Source organism: Curcuma longa, unplaced genomic scaffold (assembly GCF_044706935.1).
Source record: "Curcuma longa cultivar G26 ecotype Majalengka, Jawa Barat unplaced genomic scaffold, ITB_CL_G26_1.1 utg2646_np1212_2152390_RagTag, whole genome shotgun sequence".
In the NCBI taxonomy this organism is placed as follows: Eukaryota; Viridiplantae; Streptophyta; class Magnoliopsida; order Zingiberales; family Zingiberaceae; genus Curcuma; species Curcuma longa.
Window position 1 is genome coordinate 399758 of NW_027435599.1, and position 15453 is coordinate 415210.

Sequence of the window (15453 nt, forward strand, 5' to 3'; positions counted from 1 at the left end):
TTAATAAACTTTTAATGTCCTGCGCCTGACGAGGACGTGGCGGGCGGAAGAAGACGACGCGGCGGAGGTGCCGGTGGCGGCCCGGAGCGGTGGGGCCGCGGCTCTCCCTTTCAGATTTGAGTAAGTTCTAGAAAAATCCAGCTTTTGCTAAAGTTTCTCTAGAACAATCTTACCGCCAACTGAATTGAGTCGATTGAGTCAACCGAACCGGGCCAACCTCCACGAGCCACGGCGGTGAACCGAACCCATTGCCTTTCGTTTACCTGTCGATTTCAAACTCACTTTCTCTCTCCATCTCGATTCACGGGAATTCCTTTTCTTTATTAAATGTTTTTGAAAAAGAAATTAAAGAGGAATAAAAAAGTCGATTTGAGAATTATTATTGTTCAGAAGGCAGGCCTGCACGCCTTTGACCGGTCCGGTCTGGCCGCGATCCAGAGCGGGTTCGACGGGTCAGTGTCGGCCTCGGGTTACGATAAAGGATGTCACTTGGCCACGTGTCTTTCTTCAATTACCTTCTGTGCCCCATTCCTTTACCATTCCGTCGCATGTAATGCAAGCGCTCTTGCAAATACGAAACTTGCAAGCCAAGGCGTTGCTGGCCACGTCACCGCACCAAGTTTTGGGGCGGCGGCGGATTGACCCGTTTTCCCGGTCGAGTTTGGTATGTATTTCCCGTTCCCGATGGCACCGGACACGAAGCCACGTGGACGAATTAAATGCACGTATAGGCACAGCTCACAATATCGTGCTAGTTATATTTTAAAATTAACTGCACCTTACCAAAATACTCTATTTTAATATTAAATCAAAAGAAATGCTTTTATCCAAATCAAGTGCAATTTAATAAAATCCAAATAATGTCTGTATTTTTAATATAAATAAATATATAAAAATATATTTTCTGAATGTTATCCAGATTAGTTTACAGGATTCAAGGATCCGATTCAAACCCGACCCGCAGTTGCAGGTTTCACGGGTTTGGTTCCGATCACCTCTGTAGCGTTGCCCACATTGACCGGCACTAGAAGTAGGTCCCAGGGAAGAACCAATGACTGGTCTGGTATTCTGTTTTGTGTGTAGAAGAGAGTAATAACGTTATCCCACCGCAGATCACCTCCGCGTTCACAGAGTAGCAATTAATTTTCATTAATTAAATATTAAAAGAACTTTGGCCATTCTCGTCAATTCCTACCCAGAAATGTACCACCGCGGTGCATAAAATAAATTGGCCGGCGGAGAAGGCGGAGATGGAAGAGACGACGAAGCGGAGGCGGTGGTGGAGATCCAGATCGCGAGCGGGAGATCAAATCGCGAAGACAACGAGCGCGATTATGGCGATGAATCGTGCGAGATCCGCCGTCTAAGCGTCTTCTCGTTCCTAGCTTCCTCTCGGCGTCGGGGTTCTGATACTAAGTTGCTCACAGCTTAGAGGGCGGTGGACCGATTTTTCTTAAGGGGGTCGGGAACGATGGCGATGAGGAAGAGCCGTGCGCAGGCGGTTGCTGACGCGTCTGCGTCGCCGGCGTCGGAGAAGCGGTTCCGCGGCGTGCGGAAGCGGCCTTGGGGTAGGTTCGCGGCGGAGATCCGCGACCCGGGGAAGAAGACGCGGGTCTGGCTCGGCACTTTCGACTCCGCCGAGGACGCCGCCCGAGCCTACGACGCGGCGGCCGTAGCTCTACGGGGTCCTAAGGCCAAAACTAACTTCCCCTTGTCGGCGTCCGCCTTTCCGATTCCCCTTCCTCGAGCCGTGACGGCGGCTGGCCTTTTCCCCTTTCATGGCCAGCATCACCGTCCGCCGATGCCTGCTCAACGTCCGGCTTCCAGCAGTCACAGCAGCACCGTGGAGTCCTTCAGCGGCCCGAGGCCACCGTCTTCGTCGATGCCGATACGCATACGGCAGCATGCCAAACCCCCGCCGGCCCCTCGTGTTCTGACCGGCGACGATGACTGCCATAGCGACTGCGGATCCTCTTCCTCCGTTGTTGATAACGACGACGACATCGTATCTTTTTGGCGGCATCCACTGCCGTTTGATCTCAACCTCCCGCCGTATCCTGATGATGATTTCCGGGACACCATCCTCCGCCTCTGATCTTCGTTATCGGCCTAGAAGACAAAATAGTTTCAAAAAATGTTTTTTTCCCTCTTTATCGATTGCGTTTCTTCTCTCACAAAATCGATCGATCTTTGTCACTGCATACTTAGATCTACGTCTATGGGGTTGTATTTGCAGTTTAAAAGCTTGGTCTAGAATATATGAATGGGGTGATATGAAACCAAATCTGAGGTTTGCGTTTGATCTGGTCTTGTCTTCTGTAGAAACAATTCCCTCATATTCATTTAAAAAGAGGAAAACAAAAATCAAAATGAATGTAAAATTTCCCTTTTTCTTCCAATAGACCAAGATATTCCCCCCTGTTTGTGATTTCATTAACAGCCTCTGGTGATCATGCCATGAGAAGCCCCAGAGAAATATTGTTTCCAAAGTAAGATTTTAGAACTCACAGTTCTTATCATTTATGATTGCCTTCTCAGATCTCTAAACTGATCCTGTTGAGTATTTGGATTCTGACTGTGCTTCTTTTCTTCCTGTTCTTCGTTTGCTTTAGCACATTAAATGGTAAAAGAGATCTCTCAACCTACTGTGGAATGTTTCTTGCGGTAGTCATGCACAAAATGTGTTTGACAGTTGTTCGATTTCATAGTTGAGTTTCACTTGCTATTCACTAATTGTGGTGCTTAGATCTTGATGCCTTGGATTATCATAAAGCTAATGTTGGTGTTATCTGATCCTATACTTGTTGAAAATTGAAATACTGGGAATTAATTATCTGCAGGTTTTTTCTTTGTCTTCTACTCTTCTACACCAAATTTATGCTCACTTGTTTGGTAGATTCTTTGTCACTTGGGGGCTTTTAGATGAATAACATTCTGTTCTTAAACATGTTCCTGGAGCAACAGGTATTTGAACTACTGCTTCTATGCTTCTTTCCTGGTGCTCTTATTTGATAGGGGTTTTGCACAAGTGCACATCTTTTTAAAAACCTGCTGTGTCATTAGCTTCCAAATTCACTCATTGCAGAAGCTATTTAGTAGATGCTTACAAAATATTGTTTTATTTATTACTTTCCTTTTCCCTACAATTGGTGGAGAAAATTTTAAGTTGATGATGTTGTCCAACAATTTCTTTTCTTTGGCAATGTAAAAAATTTGCTTGTGCAATACAAGTTTTTGTAGCTCAATAAGGCTCTGAAAATATTGCATTTACTTACTAAGCTGCAGCAAATTCTGGCTTGTAATTTTCCTTTCCTTTATTGTTCTAGAGCGAGCTACCTTCGAAGCGATATGCAATTTTTTCATCAAGTTTGTAATTCATTTAGTTTCTCTTGTTGAGCATCACAGCCTATTTAATTTGATCTAGTATTTTCTCGTTTGCATTTGAATTAGAGGCAGTGCATGATTTAGGAATGCAACTTTTCAATTACTCATTCAACTAATCATCCTTCTGGTTTTTGACTTTGATTGTCAAACGAACTTGCGAACTTTTCTTTTTGTAATATCTGCTATGATAAATATGATCAACTCAACCGCAAATTGGTTACTTTACTGTTTTTGTTGTTTTGTAGTAGTTACTGTTGCAATATCTTTTGTTCTAGTCGATTCACTCAACATATGGTTGCTATGAATTGGTTAAGATTTCTCAATCACTCTGCTCTCAGAAATCTAATTATTTTCGATTTGAAAGCTAGGCTTGAGCTTATGTATTCACTTCTAGTTCTAGCGCAAGCAATCTCCAACCATTGTTGCATTCAGTTTGTTTTTCGAGTGTCGATGGCTAAACTTTAAAGCTTGTTTACTCATGAGGAGAGAAATGACTGGTTGGAAAATAGTGGATGGAAGTCTTGTTTCTACATGTTTACTTTGTAGTACTTAAAAGGCACACAAACTTGTTCATTTCGTTTCTGTTTGAATGGTGGCAGAAATGAAAAGATGAAATGTTCTTAGAGTTGTTGAACCACTAAATGATCTTCTTATTTTTATTACAAAATATATTAAATTCTTACAATTTTTCTTCATATATGATGATGATGAACTTCTGATTTCCAACTGGTGTGGTTTTGCATTCTTCATCCTGCAAAACCCAACTTCATTATCTAAATAGTTTACTTCTGAAGGTACACTAACTAGCTGTTCCTTATGTGCAGGCCATTGGGATCTGCCTGAGGGTAATTTTCCTTATTGAAATGTGCCGATACTCAGTTGCAAATGCATTTTGTTCAAGAACACGATAAGGCTCTTTTTCTTAACACAATTGTCTTGTCGATCTAAAGGGTCATGACATCTTCAGCTCCTGTCTTAGAAACAATGCCAGTCTCTTGCAAACACAAATGAATTTAGCACTCGAAGATCTTGACGATAATACGACTGACGGATGAGTATCACCACCACAACTTCACCACCACATCCAAAGTTAAAGATGATCATGAGAACAAGAAATGTTTGTGAAATAGACGGGAAAACCATCTTTGAGATTTTATTGATCTTCATCTTGCGGCGTCTTGGTCGCTTTTCTTGTTTAGAGTTCTTCTGTGTCACAATTCAACCTTCTTGTTTTGGACGACGACGACGATGAATAATAGAACCTTGATCACCGCAAGCTTAATCGTTTTTGTCATTTAGAGCTGTCAATTTAGATTGAGTTGGTCGAGGTGATTCATTTTGTTAAATAATTTAAATAGATTAAGTTGAAATTTTATTAATTTATTTTAAGGTGTGTTTGGTGGATTAATTTGTTTAGGTTTGTGATCCATATGGATCGGTTCAGTTTTAAATTGATATGTGAATTGAAAAAATTTATTTATTTTTTAAATTTAAAATAAAAAATTTGATGGATTACTGATTTATCTGTCTAAATTGTAATTCATATTTAAAAATTTTAATTTGATTTATTTAAATCATAAATTTAAAATTTAAAATTTTAATATTTTTTATATATTTTTATTTTTTTGATAGATTTGTAAGTTAATTCGTCTAATTTGTAAATTGTAATCCGATTTAGATTTTTTAATATTGTTAATTTATAGGTTAATCTTCTTCGTTTTCATCATATATATGATGAGTTTTTGATAAATGGACCAATTCTATTATGAGTTGGCAGCACTTAGCCTCCTTGTCATCGACTTCTTATATTTTCTTTTTTATATATATATATATATATATATTTTTTTTTTTGACTATTAATCAAACATAGAAAAATTTGTGTTTTCGAGTTTTCGGCAGCAATTTTGGAAAACAATAAAAGGCAGGGCGAGAATGAAAAAGTTCCATTTATTTAAAATTTAGTTAAATTACGACGACGACGTCACGACGCCGCCGCCGCCCTTGGTCTAGAACACTCCCACGAGTCGCCGCTGTCGTCATCCAATCGTCGAATGCCTTTCCCAATTCCTCGCCTCGCTTCGCCTCCTCGTCTTCCTCCGCAGCAGCGCTTCGATCGAGCATCGCCGATGGGTCCTCTGGATTCACCTCGCCTGGCCGCCGGATCCAGGTACGATCCGCACCCTCCGCCGCCTCACCACTTGGTGAATTCCGATTACTACTCCCGCCAATCCCATCGCCACCACCATGCTTCGTTCCCCTCGCCCCCTCTACCACACCCGCCGCCGTTTTCTGACCACCTCGTCCGATCCCTTCGCCGCGAGCGCGAACCCCGCCTCCTTCGTGTAGATGACGGAGGCCGCCTTCGCCTCCCTTACGCGCAAGATCCGTTCCCGCAGCCACCCCTTAGAGTCCCCGACCGCTCGCCCCTTCTCGATGACCGCTACCCTTCGCCCCGGCCGCATCTCGTGGGACACGGCGAGCGTTTCGTCCATGATTCTCTGGAAAGTCGTGCTTTTGACGCCGATAGGTTTAGGGTCGTCGAGGAGAGCCAAGAGTTGCTTCGATTGAGGTGGGAGGGTGAGGAAAAGCGGCGCGTTCTGGCTTATTCCCGTGATAATGTTTATAGAGAGGGTTTTGATGGAGATTTGGCGAGAAGAAAGAGACTGCGATGGATGGAAGACGCTGAGCTGGGAGGCCCAAGCAAGAGCCATCTTAGGGTTTGGGACAAAGAGATCGACCATGCACACCATGCCTTGCTTCCTGGTCCTTCTGTAATTCCAGCTCATTCTTCGTCCCCTAGGGCTCCACACCACTTTGTTGCCATGGATGGAAAGAGGGAAGCTGCTTCTGTTGCTGAATGGCAGTATTTGTTGCCACCGATGAAATCTTATTCTGATAAACATAGAGAAGATAGGAGAGGAGAAAGATCACCACAGTTGCCTTTGTTTTCAGATAGGAATAGGGATATAGGTAGAGATAGAGAGAATGTGAGAGAACTTGGTCCTGTTCTGGAGCGGCATCTTAGAACACCATTTCCTACAATGCGATCTCCAGGCAATTCTTATTCGGATATAAACAAGGATTTTAGAACCAGTTCAGATGCATATAAAGAGCCCACCACGGGCACAGTTTATTCCTATAAGGAGAATTACTTTGGTGACAATGGAGGTAAGAGAAAGCTCTCCAACAGGGAGAGCGATCAAATTCTAATGCGATCATCAGGGAAACAATCTGCAAAGAGGCCCAGTGCTAAGCTCTTTAATAAGGAGAATGACCAAATTATGATATCTTCACCAGGGAAACAACCTGCAAAGAGGCCCAGTGCTCTTTCTAGGATACAATCTGGGGTATCTGTTTGGAGCAGGCTACAGGATAAAACATTGGTTGGCACTCCACCTCCTGAATCAGTTTCTCAACCCACTACTTTTATTAAGCATCAAGCAGAATCAAGCACACCTTATCTCTCACTCAAAACAAGTAGTCTTGTTGGTGACATGTCTTCTCCAAGATCAGCCTTACCGAGTTCTGATGGAAAAGGTCATGAGAGGTTGACACCCAAAAAGGTAGTGAAAAAGAAGTTAGTGAGGAAGGGGGAGGAATTTGCTACTCCTGTTGTTTCTGTATCAGTGGTTCCCGAAGAGAATGATGGAATCTCTAAGATGCTCATGCTGAACAATCAGAAAAAGATAGATGATCAAGAAGTGTCAGATAAACAGGGAATTTCCTCCATGAAAGATGTAAATAATGCTAGCCTTCAGAATTCATCAAGGAGGGCTGCTAGCACCATGTCAATAGATGAGAACATAGGGGAAGAAAAAGAAAATTTCCATTCTGTTGGTGGTGGAAAGGTCAAAGGAAGGAACTGTATTATAGAAAAACAGGAAATCAAACTTGCTATTTCTGCTAATTTAGATCCTTGTTCTTCAGAATTCATAGACACAGAGGCTGCAGAAAATAAAAGTATTTCAACTGATCCTTCTAGGTATGCTGAGGAGGAAAAGGGAAAGCAATTTGTTGAACTTGGACAAACTGTCAACCAAAACTGCACCAATGCAATAGTGGAGATTGGAGTTGTAAACAATGGCAGTTTAAGTCCCAATCATGTCAATGTTGAGGATAAAGTAGATGAGGAAACTGGGCAGTCGCCAACAGTTCTCCAGGCTCAAAACACCATGGATGAGAATCACAATAACCAAAATTTTGATGGGTCACATGATGGTCAGAAATCTGGAGATCTTGACAGAGGTTTTGCTGCATTTTCCAGTGAGTATTCTTCATCACCACTAAGAAATAGTGAGCAGTTAGTCATGTCAGTTGGTCATATTGCCTCCTCTTCAACCAGTTATAGCATTATAGATGACAACTTAAAAATGAAACAACATCCTGTTGGTAAGCAGCATGTAGAGATCAATGCTCATGCAAAAGAGCTAAAGGAAATTGGTGGAGGTAACTGTACGACTGGTAAGGGTTATTTGTGCATGGAAACACAGAATCTTTCAGTCGACTTGGCTCCACAGTTAATGGATGCAGTTTCAGGTGGATACCCTCCAGATATTACCATAGATGAGAAAGGCAACAGCCTTGCCTCACATGCCAATGTTGAATCACGTCAATCTGATAGATCAAAACCTAGGGAGGAAGATTTAGTAGCTTCATCCTTTTTCATGTCTGAAGTTCAAGATGTTTCACCTTGTATAGCTTCTGAACAGCCTCATTCAGGATTGCCTGATAGATATGGTTGCAGTGAAGATGGTTTGATTAAAGATGGTAGTAACCAAGACCAGAGAGTATTCATAGAAGACAAGTATTCGTTGGCTTTCAGAGGATCTTTGGCAGCAAAAGCCGAAGGTGTTACATCAGCTCAGAACATGAGTTGTAAGCCTATGTATGATAAAGAAATTAGCTTATTATCAGATGATACTGTGAAGCAAAAAACCTCAGAATCAAAAGATATGAATGGACAAGAGCAATTGAGCAAGAATACAATGCCAACTGATCTACTTCCAAAAGACACTCCAATTCGAGCTAACTCAGTTAATTCATCCAAGGAAACAGCTCGTTCACACCAGAGTTTGAGACACAAGACTTGGCATCGAAAGGAAGCTCCCTCTTCAACTTTTCAGGGGATTTTGCAATCTCATAAAGGTGGTTCATTGTCAAAGCTATCCCCAAGGAAGCTTGGAAAGATTCAAAATTCTTATGTTCGTAAAGGTAACAGTCTTATTAGGAAACCATCTACAGGAACTCTTCAGCCATCACATTCTCAAGGAAGCTCAAGAAAATTGAGTAAAGATATCAAAGAGAAAAGCATTGTTTTTGGAAGTAATGATAGTACAAACAATATTCATACTTGTCCTAGTCCTTTTGAGAGTAAACTGTCTACGGAGCATACTCAGCCATCACAGTCGCTGGGATATACATGTAAATTCAACAAAGATATCATAGAGAAAAGCAGTTCTGGAAACAATATTCTGAACTGTTCTAATCCTTATTTTGAGGGACTGAAGACACCTCCTTTGCCTCTTGTTGCCAAGTTATCAAATTCCACCATAGATCTGTCTTCTGAAGTTCCTCATCCCTTGTCAGAGAATTCTGTTCCTGAAGCTAGGACTGATGTTCAGGATACACCACTTATTCTGCCTTCTGTTGATAATCAAAATGTCACAAGGGATAAAATATGTGAACCTTTGGGTAAGAGAATGATATATGTGAAACACAGGTCCAATCAGTTGGTTGCTGCTTCACCCCACAAAATCAAGGATTCAGTTAATCCTTATTTGGATAAGATTCCATCATTAGCTTCCTCAGCTTTATCTGACTTTTACTATAAGAAAAATAAGAATCAACTTGTAAGGAATGTCTATTCTTCAGAAGGGCAAAGTAGCGACATGCTTCCTGGAAATGGAAGCATGGGTGACCAGAAGGTTTCTATATCTACTGCTAATGGTGTTGCTTCTAGCGTACTCAAGAAAAAATCAAACAAAGGTCTGTACAGCAAATTATTTCACTTACTCTCTCTATGTTGCTACCATATAATTCAATTATCTTATTTTCATTTTGTTTGTTATTTTTACTTCTCTTGACGATTATTTAGACCTGCAAATATAGATGAGTTATTGTGCCTTATCAATTACGATCCTTTCTGTTTCCAATCAATTAGTTTTTAGAATGTGGTTTTGAACAACTCTTAAATATTAGATGAGTATCCTACAGATACATACTCAGCATGAGAGATAAAGATTATCCTTTTCAATGCGTGTTTATGCAGCTCGACACAAACAACACAAGTACTCCAGTTTTTCTCATGTTTGGACATTGAGTGGGAAACAGCCATCTAAAAAAGGTGTCTCATCATTATCTCATATGGATGTTCTTCCTTACTTATTTCCATGGAAGAGAGCTACGTTGTTACGAAGGTAAACTATTATGTGAAGAATGAGATCCTTGATTCAACTATTTCATTTTCATGTACTTAGAATCATTAGTTATTTGGCCCATTTGTTTCTTCACCATATTGTGTTGAAACCAACTGATGGAGAATTATTTTCCATGGTTCATACAGCTGCAAATTGCAACTTGCAAGGAAAAAAAGTATACTCTACTCTTTATCGACTGATGGGTTTTCTCTGAAGAAGTGTGGGGTGTCACGTCTTGGTAAATCTAGTTTGAAATGGTCAAGGTCCATGCAAAGACGTTCAAAAGTAGTTCATAAGGTGGGTGGAGAACAGAACCTCCTTGTGGATTTCATTTTTCTGAATGTATGGGGGTTAACAATTTTTTTGTGTGAATTTTCTAAAACTGATAATGTAGTTTCGTGTGAATATTAAACCCACACGATTTAAATTATAATCTAACTTTACTATCCTTCAATCAAACCTTTCCCTTAAAGAAGTGGTATATGCAAGTAGAGATTGACTGAGATGTACATGCAATTTTCATTCTCTGAATTGTAAGTTTTGAGTTGTTTTAGCACCTTACGGTGATTCTACAAGAATTTAGGATTAGAAATTCAATTGCATGGGCCATATCTATTTCATCTTCTTTCATCACAGAAAATAATGTTTGCTTAGGTGCTTTTTTCTCTCTCTTAGTTTCATTATTTATTTGTCTGTATACGACATTTGCTGAACTATAATGGAACTGCTGAATTTTGGAGGAATGTTATGATGTTTGCAAATATGATGGCTTACAATAGATAAGCTGCTAGTGCTTGTAGATTCTAATGGATGATTAGGGGAGGTTGATACTTTTGTGGCTAATGAAACTTTTGAGGACCTTAATTTTATAAATGGTGTGTGTATAATCTAACTTCAAGATATTGGCGACCTTCCTTTGCAGTAGATTGGCTAAAATCTCAAAACTAAGTGCTGGGAATTGATGGCTTTATGCTTATTGTTAGTTACAATCTCATAACTCACTTTCTGTTTCTGTCGAGTCAAATTCTTTGACCTCTCTGAAACTGCCGATGATTGCAGCCTTAGTTTTCATTTGATCTGTCTTTATTACAGGAGGCTGAATTGGCAGTTGCTGAAGTTGAGAGGAAGAATAGGGAACAAAACAATCTTCCCTCTGTTTCTGGCCTGAAACATAATATGAATTCTTTGCTCAGTAAGTCAATTGTTTATATTGTTCAAAATTATTAGATTTTTTAGATTTTGGTATTTTTCTTGCATATAGTTTACAAAAATTTAGCAATTTCCCATCATCATAAAATGGTGTTATGAATATTTTTATGATCTTAGCCAACGGCTTTATCTATCTTAGTGTAGTTACTAGTTAGATACTTTGTGTGCAAGTTCCACATGTTTTTTACTCTACTATATCACTGATCAAAGATTATATGATGCAAAAAATTTTAACGCTCAACCATGTTTGATAAATGAGCCTGAGGGATAAACACACCCCTGAACAAAGGAATATCGTTTAACTACAACTGTAACTGGTTTATCTACAGCCTTATTAATCTATTTGGTCGCTTTTTATGCTGAGCCTAGGTATTATTGAAAGGATTGAAGGGTTATTGATTGGTGGCGCACTTTGTTCTGTTGACTGTTCTAGTATTGGTCCTCAACATACCTTGATCCTTAAGTACTTAACGGTAGGAACTTGTTTAGTGCTTCCTATTTAAGTATTGTGGTGGATTTTTTTTTATGGAGAAAAGCACAAGTTTCTTATTTGCAGTTGTGTATCAAATTTACATGACTTTTTGATTATTTAAATCCAAGCATAACTATCCTTTCAAGAAATAAATCACTCTTCGGCATGTTGACAATGACTTCTAGTTTTGATGTATATTTACATTAATTTACACTGATTGTACTGGTGGAAATGAAAGAGAGAATGAAACCATGATATTTCCTTTGAGCATCCTCCAAAACTGAAAAGGTTTTGAGGATAGAAAGGAGGCTGACAAAGCTGATGGCAGTCTGCATATGCAACTGAAAGGACAAAGTTGTTGACAGTTAAATTGATCTCTGCAATGAGAATTTCCTCAAAGTTCGCAAGAGAGTCCTAAATTGTCTTTATGGACCAAGGAAATGGGTGGCCATTGAGACGCGGGTTACACTATGAGAGAAGCAAAGAAATCAGACTATTTGCTCCTCAGATACTCATAATGTTAGACCCCAGTACTCCTAGTTGCACACTTGTGCCAGCACTTAGGCCCACACCCTTGATAGATACTCCTGTCGGAGTCCAAATAACATGCATAATGAATCTTAACATTCTAAATTCCCCTCCCAGGTGAAACCTAGGGCTATATAATAAATTTAGGATGCTAGTATAACCTTATCCAATCTTATTTTATTGACAGGCCAGACTGAAGAGCCAACCTTTTCTCTTGAAGTGACTCAAATTATTGTCAAACTCGCTTCTCTGCTCCATATCATTGCAGTCCGTCCTATTAATTTACATCACAGAAATAGCTCCTGTAATATTCTTTCTGGTGGGTGTTAGATAAACAATAGGATGACCTAGCAAAGTTTTACGGTTCAATGTTGATCAACTACATCCTTGCCCTGTCCTGGTTGTGATTATGAATTCATTTATTTGCTATCTAGTATTTAATTGAAAACAATCTTCTGGATCACTTTCTTACTGCCCAATGGATACAGGCGCGATTCCATATGGAACAAAAGCCGAAGGGAATATTACCACCATTGTGTAGTATTAGTAGTATATGCTTATTTGATCGCAAAGGAAAATGGTTATTTGGGCCACAAAGCACTTTGAAGATTCGTGTAAAGGAAAATAGGATCAATATACCCATCAACATCAGCAAAGATGTGTAATCTCAATTATCTGGGATTGGTTGTATGGTTTTATCTGTTTTAAAATTCCATGCAATGTTACATCACTATTAGTATCCTTTATTATGGCTTGATTATTCTCACAAATTCACAATTTAAGTATTACTACGGTTGAATTTCTAAGTAAACAAAATACAGTAGATAGTACATGAGTGTCTCTTCCTTTGTTCTTCTATCACTTTCCATTTTTCAGCTCTAGGTTGTCGGTTAAGCTTACCACACAATTTTCTGTAATACGGATTTAGTCCTGGTTCACAATGCTGTTTGTCGCAATACATAGTTCTGTATCGATGTGCAGATGAGCAGTCACGTGCTGGTAATGTGGGAATTGGAAATGACGGTATATCTTCGGCTTCGCCAAAATTATTGGGAGGCAGCAATGAGTATGATTATCACATGCTTTTTCCTTTGAAGTTCCATACATCTGAAAATTCACCTGGATTTCTTGCATTTTTACCTTTCATGATTTTTGGTTTCATCTTTTCCAACAGATACGTTCGGATAGGTAATGGCAACCAACTGGTGAGAGATCCCAAGATACTTACTCGCATTTTAGCCAGTGAAAAGGTTAGATGGAGTTTGCACATGGCTAGATTGCGCTTGGCAAAGAAGAAGCAATACTGTCAGTTTTTTACTCGATTCGGCAAGTGCAATAAAAAGGGAGGGAAGTGTCCATACATTCATGACCCATCTAAAGTAGCCATTTGCACCAAATTTCTTAACGATTCATGTTCAAATTCAGATTGCAAGCTTACTCACAAGGTGAAAGATGCCTTTATATACACTTCTGTTATTTACTTGTTCGCAATCTCTCTTATTCCTAATTGACACAAACAATCCTGAACAGATCATTCCGGAAAGAATGCCCGATTGCTCTTATTTTCTACAAGGTAGCCCCTGTTTGAATTTTGTCATCTTGTTTGATTTTTTCTTGCAAAAAAACTGTTTGATAACTTATTTAGCTGTGCAGGTTTATGCACCAATACAAGTTGCCCTTACAGGCACGTAAATGTCAACCCCAATGCTTCAGTCTGTGAAGGCTTTCTCAAGGGGTACTGCGCCGATGGTGATGAGGTATAAACTATCTTTTATATAAATGGACTCTTTCATTTTAATATCTCCATTTCTGTCATTCTTTTACATAAATTTTTATTTCTAGATTTATACGTCATGTTGTGTGCGGTTTCTTTTCGCCATCATTTGTTTTTTGAATTGGCTCTGGCTCATGTTTTTGTTACGTTAAAAATAACTACATGTTCATTACATTGAGCCTCGAAACAATACTATATTTTTAATAATCTGGAGTAGAGCATTGAATATAATCAATTATCATGCTATCAAAGGAAACACATACTGAATTCTGACCTAGTTGATGAATTTTCAGATTTGATCTTTGGATGGAATCTTAAAAGCCTCTTCAGTGTTTGTTTTTTTAAAAATTTATTTACGAGGGGTAAATCTTTCCTCTAGTCCCCTACAATTAATGAGTCTCTAATTCTGTGTCTATCAACTACCAGTGCTGTAAGAAACACAGTTACGTGTGCCCTATGTATCGAGCATCAGGCAAGTGCCTACAAGGATCCAAGTGCAAGCTCCATCACCCCAAAATCAAGAACAAGCGGAAGGAGAGGAACGACATCATGGTACAAGGAAACACCTGGGGGCGTTACTTTGGTTCTGGTGCAAGTGAGGTCAGTGAGTCGTTTGTAGTTTCTTCAGATGCAAGAGTCGAGAAGAAGGCCAATGACCTATTCTACAATGGTCGGTTTGCCGAGTTCATTGCCCTCGCCCCCAATGAAAATGACTGCGAAGCATATTTCATGGACTCTGAGGATGCTGCACATCCATCCCACTTCGGATCAGGCGACGATGCTTTGCAGAATGATGACCCTGATACTTCAATCAAGCCGATTCGAATCATGAGAAAGGATTATCCACCACTGCCATCCTTCACAAATGGCTCTTGAAGTGATGATCACTAGCGATTCATTTCTTTTCCCAGCTAACCAAATCCATTCTTCCATATCATGTTCTTCCCTTTTTATACTGACTCCTTTTCAGGTTGGATGGATTCCTGCTTCCTTCTCTGCAGCATTTGGCTATGGCTGTGGGTGAAGTTGGCCGGAGGTCCAGGTAAGCAATATTGATCTGAAATATCATCCATCAGCTCTCAGCATCTCGGCAAGCCGCGAGATGGTTTCGAAACCTACTGCATCAAAAATTTGATAATAGCACATCAAACTACTCGCAAACACAAATGCCCCTAGTTTTTCCATAGGCAACCTAACCAAAGTGTGTATCGATATATACCGTTTTGAGGGAAAAAATAATGATGTAAAGGATGTTATTCATACAAATGAAAAATTCATACTCTGTGGAAACATTTGGTTTATATTTTACTGGTGGTTTTGCCTCCTACTGCTCATCTCCATCATCTCAATTTGATTCTTGTGGATCAAACTTTCAATAATGATTCTCGATGATGGTGTGTTTGCTTGTCCTATGAAAAAAGATTCAAGGTGCCCTTATGGGTGTGGTGTAATGATAAAACATTTAAAAGAATAATTAAAAGAATTAAGATTTAAATCCCTAAATAATTAAACGAATTAAATATTTAAATTTTATTAAGGATGAATATTTTCGATGTCGACTTTTGAATGGAGTTGTGTTTCAAATTTACTCAAAAAAAGACCATCTACTTATTGGAAGGCCAAATGATCGAGCTGCGTGAACCATCTAGCCGAGCAAGGTAGATTTGGTC

At 39.6% G+C, this 15453-nt stretch overlaps 2 protein-coding genes across 4 annotated transcripts; both read left to right on the forward strand.

Moving 5' to 3' along the window:
* Positions 1-1199: 1199 nt before the first annotated feature.
* On the forward strand, positions 1200-2433 carry LOC141819988 (ethylene-responsive transcription factor 3-like). The gene has a single exon (XM_074707260.1). It carries the CDS (start codon positions 1472-1474, stop codon positions 2093-2095), a length of 624 nt encoding a protein of 207 aa, XP_074563361.1. The 5' UTR covers positions 1200-1471; the 3' UTR covers positions 2096-2433.
* A 3002-nt stretch (positions 2434-5435) lies between these two features.
* On the forward strand, positions 5436-15053 carry LOC141820061 (uncharacterized). 3 transcript variants are annotated; one of them, XM_074707341.1, is made up of 9 exons: positions 5436-9369; positions 9653-9800; positions 9947-10097; positions 10893-10992; positions 12991-13075; positions 13184-13454; positions 13540-13582; positions 13663-13766; positions 14210-15053. In XM_074707341.1, the coding sequence occupies exons 1-9, from the start codon at positions 5436-5438 to the stop codon at positions 14657-14659; spliced, it is 5286 nt and encodes a 1761-aa protein (XP_074563442.1). In that variant the 3' UTR covers positions 14660-15053. The 3 variants fall into 3 exon arrangements, with proteins under 3 accessions (XP_074563442.1, XP_074563443.1, XP_074563444.1); XM_074707342.1 differs by lacking the exon at positions 14210-15053 and having other exon boundaries at positions 5511-9369; positions 13694-13715; XM_074707343.1 differs by lacking the exons at positions 12991-13075; positions 13184-13454; positions 13540-13582; positions 13663-13766; positions 14210-15053 and adding an exon at positions 12886-12984 and having other exon boundaries at positions 5511-9369.
* Positions 15054-15453: the final 400 nt, after the last annotated feature.

Bases quoted from the DNA above. Each gene is read 5' to 3' on its own strand.
- LOC141819988 (XM_074707260.1), top strand. From the start codon at position 1,472: ATGGCGATGAGGAAGAGCCGTGCGCAGGCGGTTGCTGACGCGTCTGCG.
- LOC141820061 (XM_074707341.1), top strand. From the start codon at position 5,436: ATGCCTTTCCCAATTCCTCGCCTCGCTTCGCCTCCTCGTCTTCCTCCG. The intron at 10,993-12,990 runs GTAAGTCAATTG...ATCGATGTGCAG, and splicing joins TAATATGAATTCTTTGCTCA to ATGAGCAGTCACGTGCTGGT. The intron at 13,767-14,209 runs GTATAAACTATC...ATCAACTACCAG, and splicing joins ACTGCGCCGATGGTGATGAG to TGCTGTAAGAAACACAGTTA.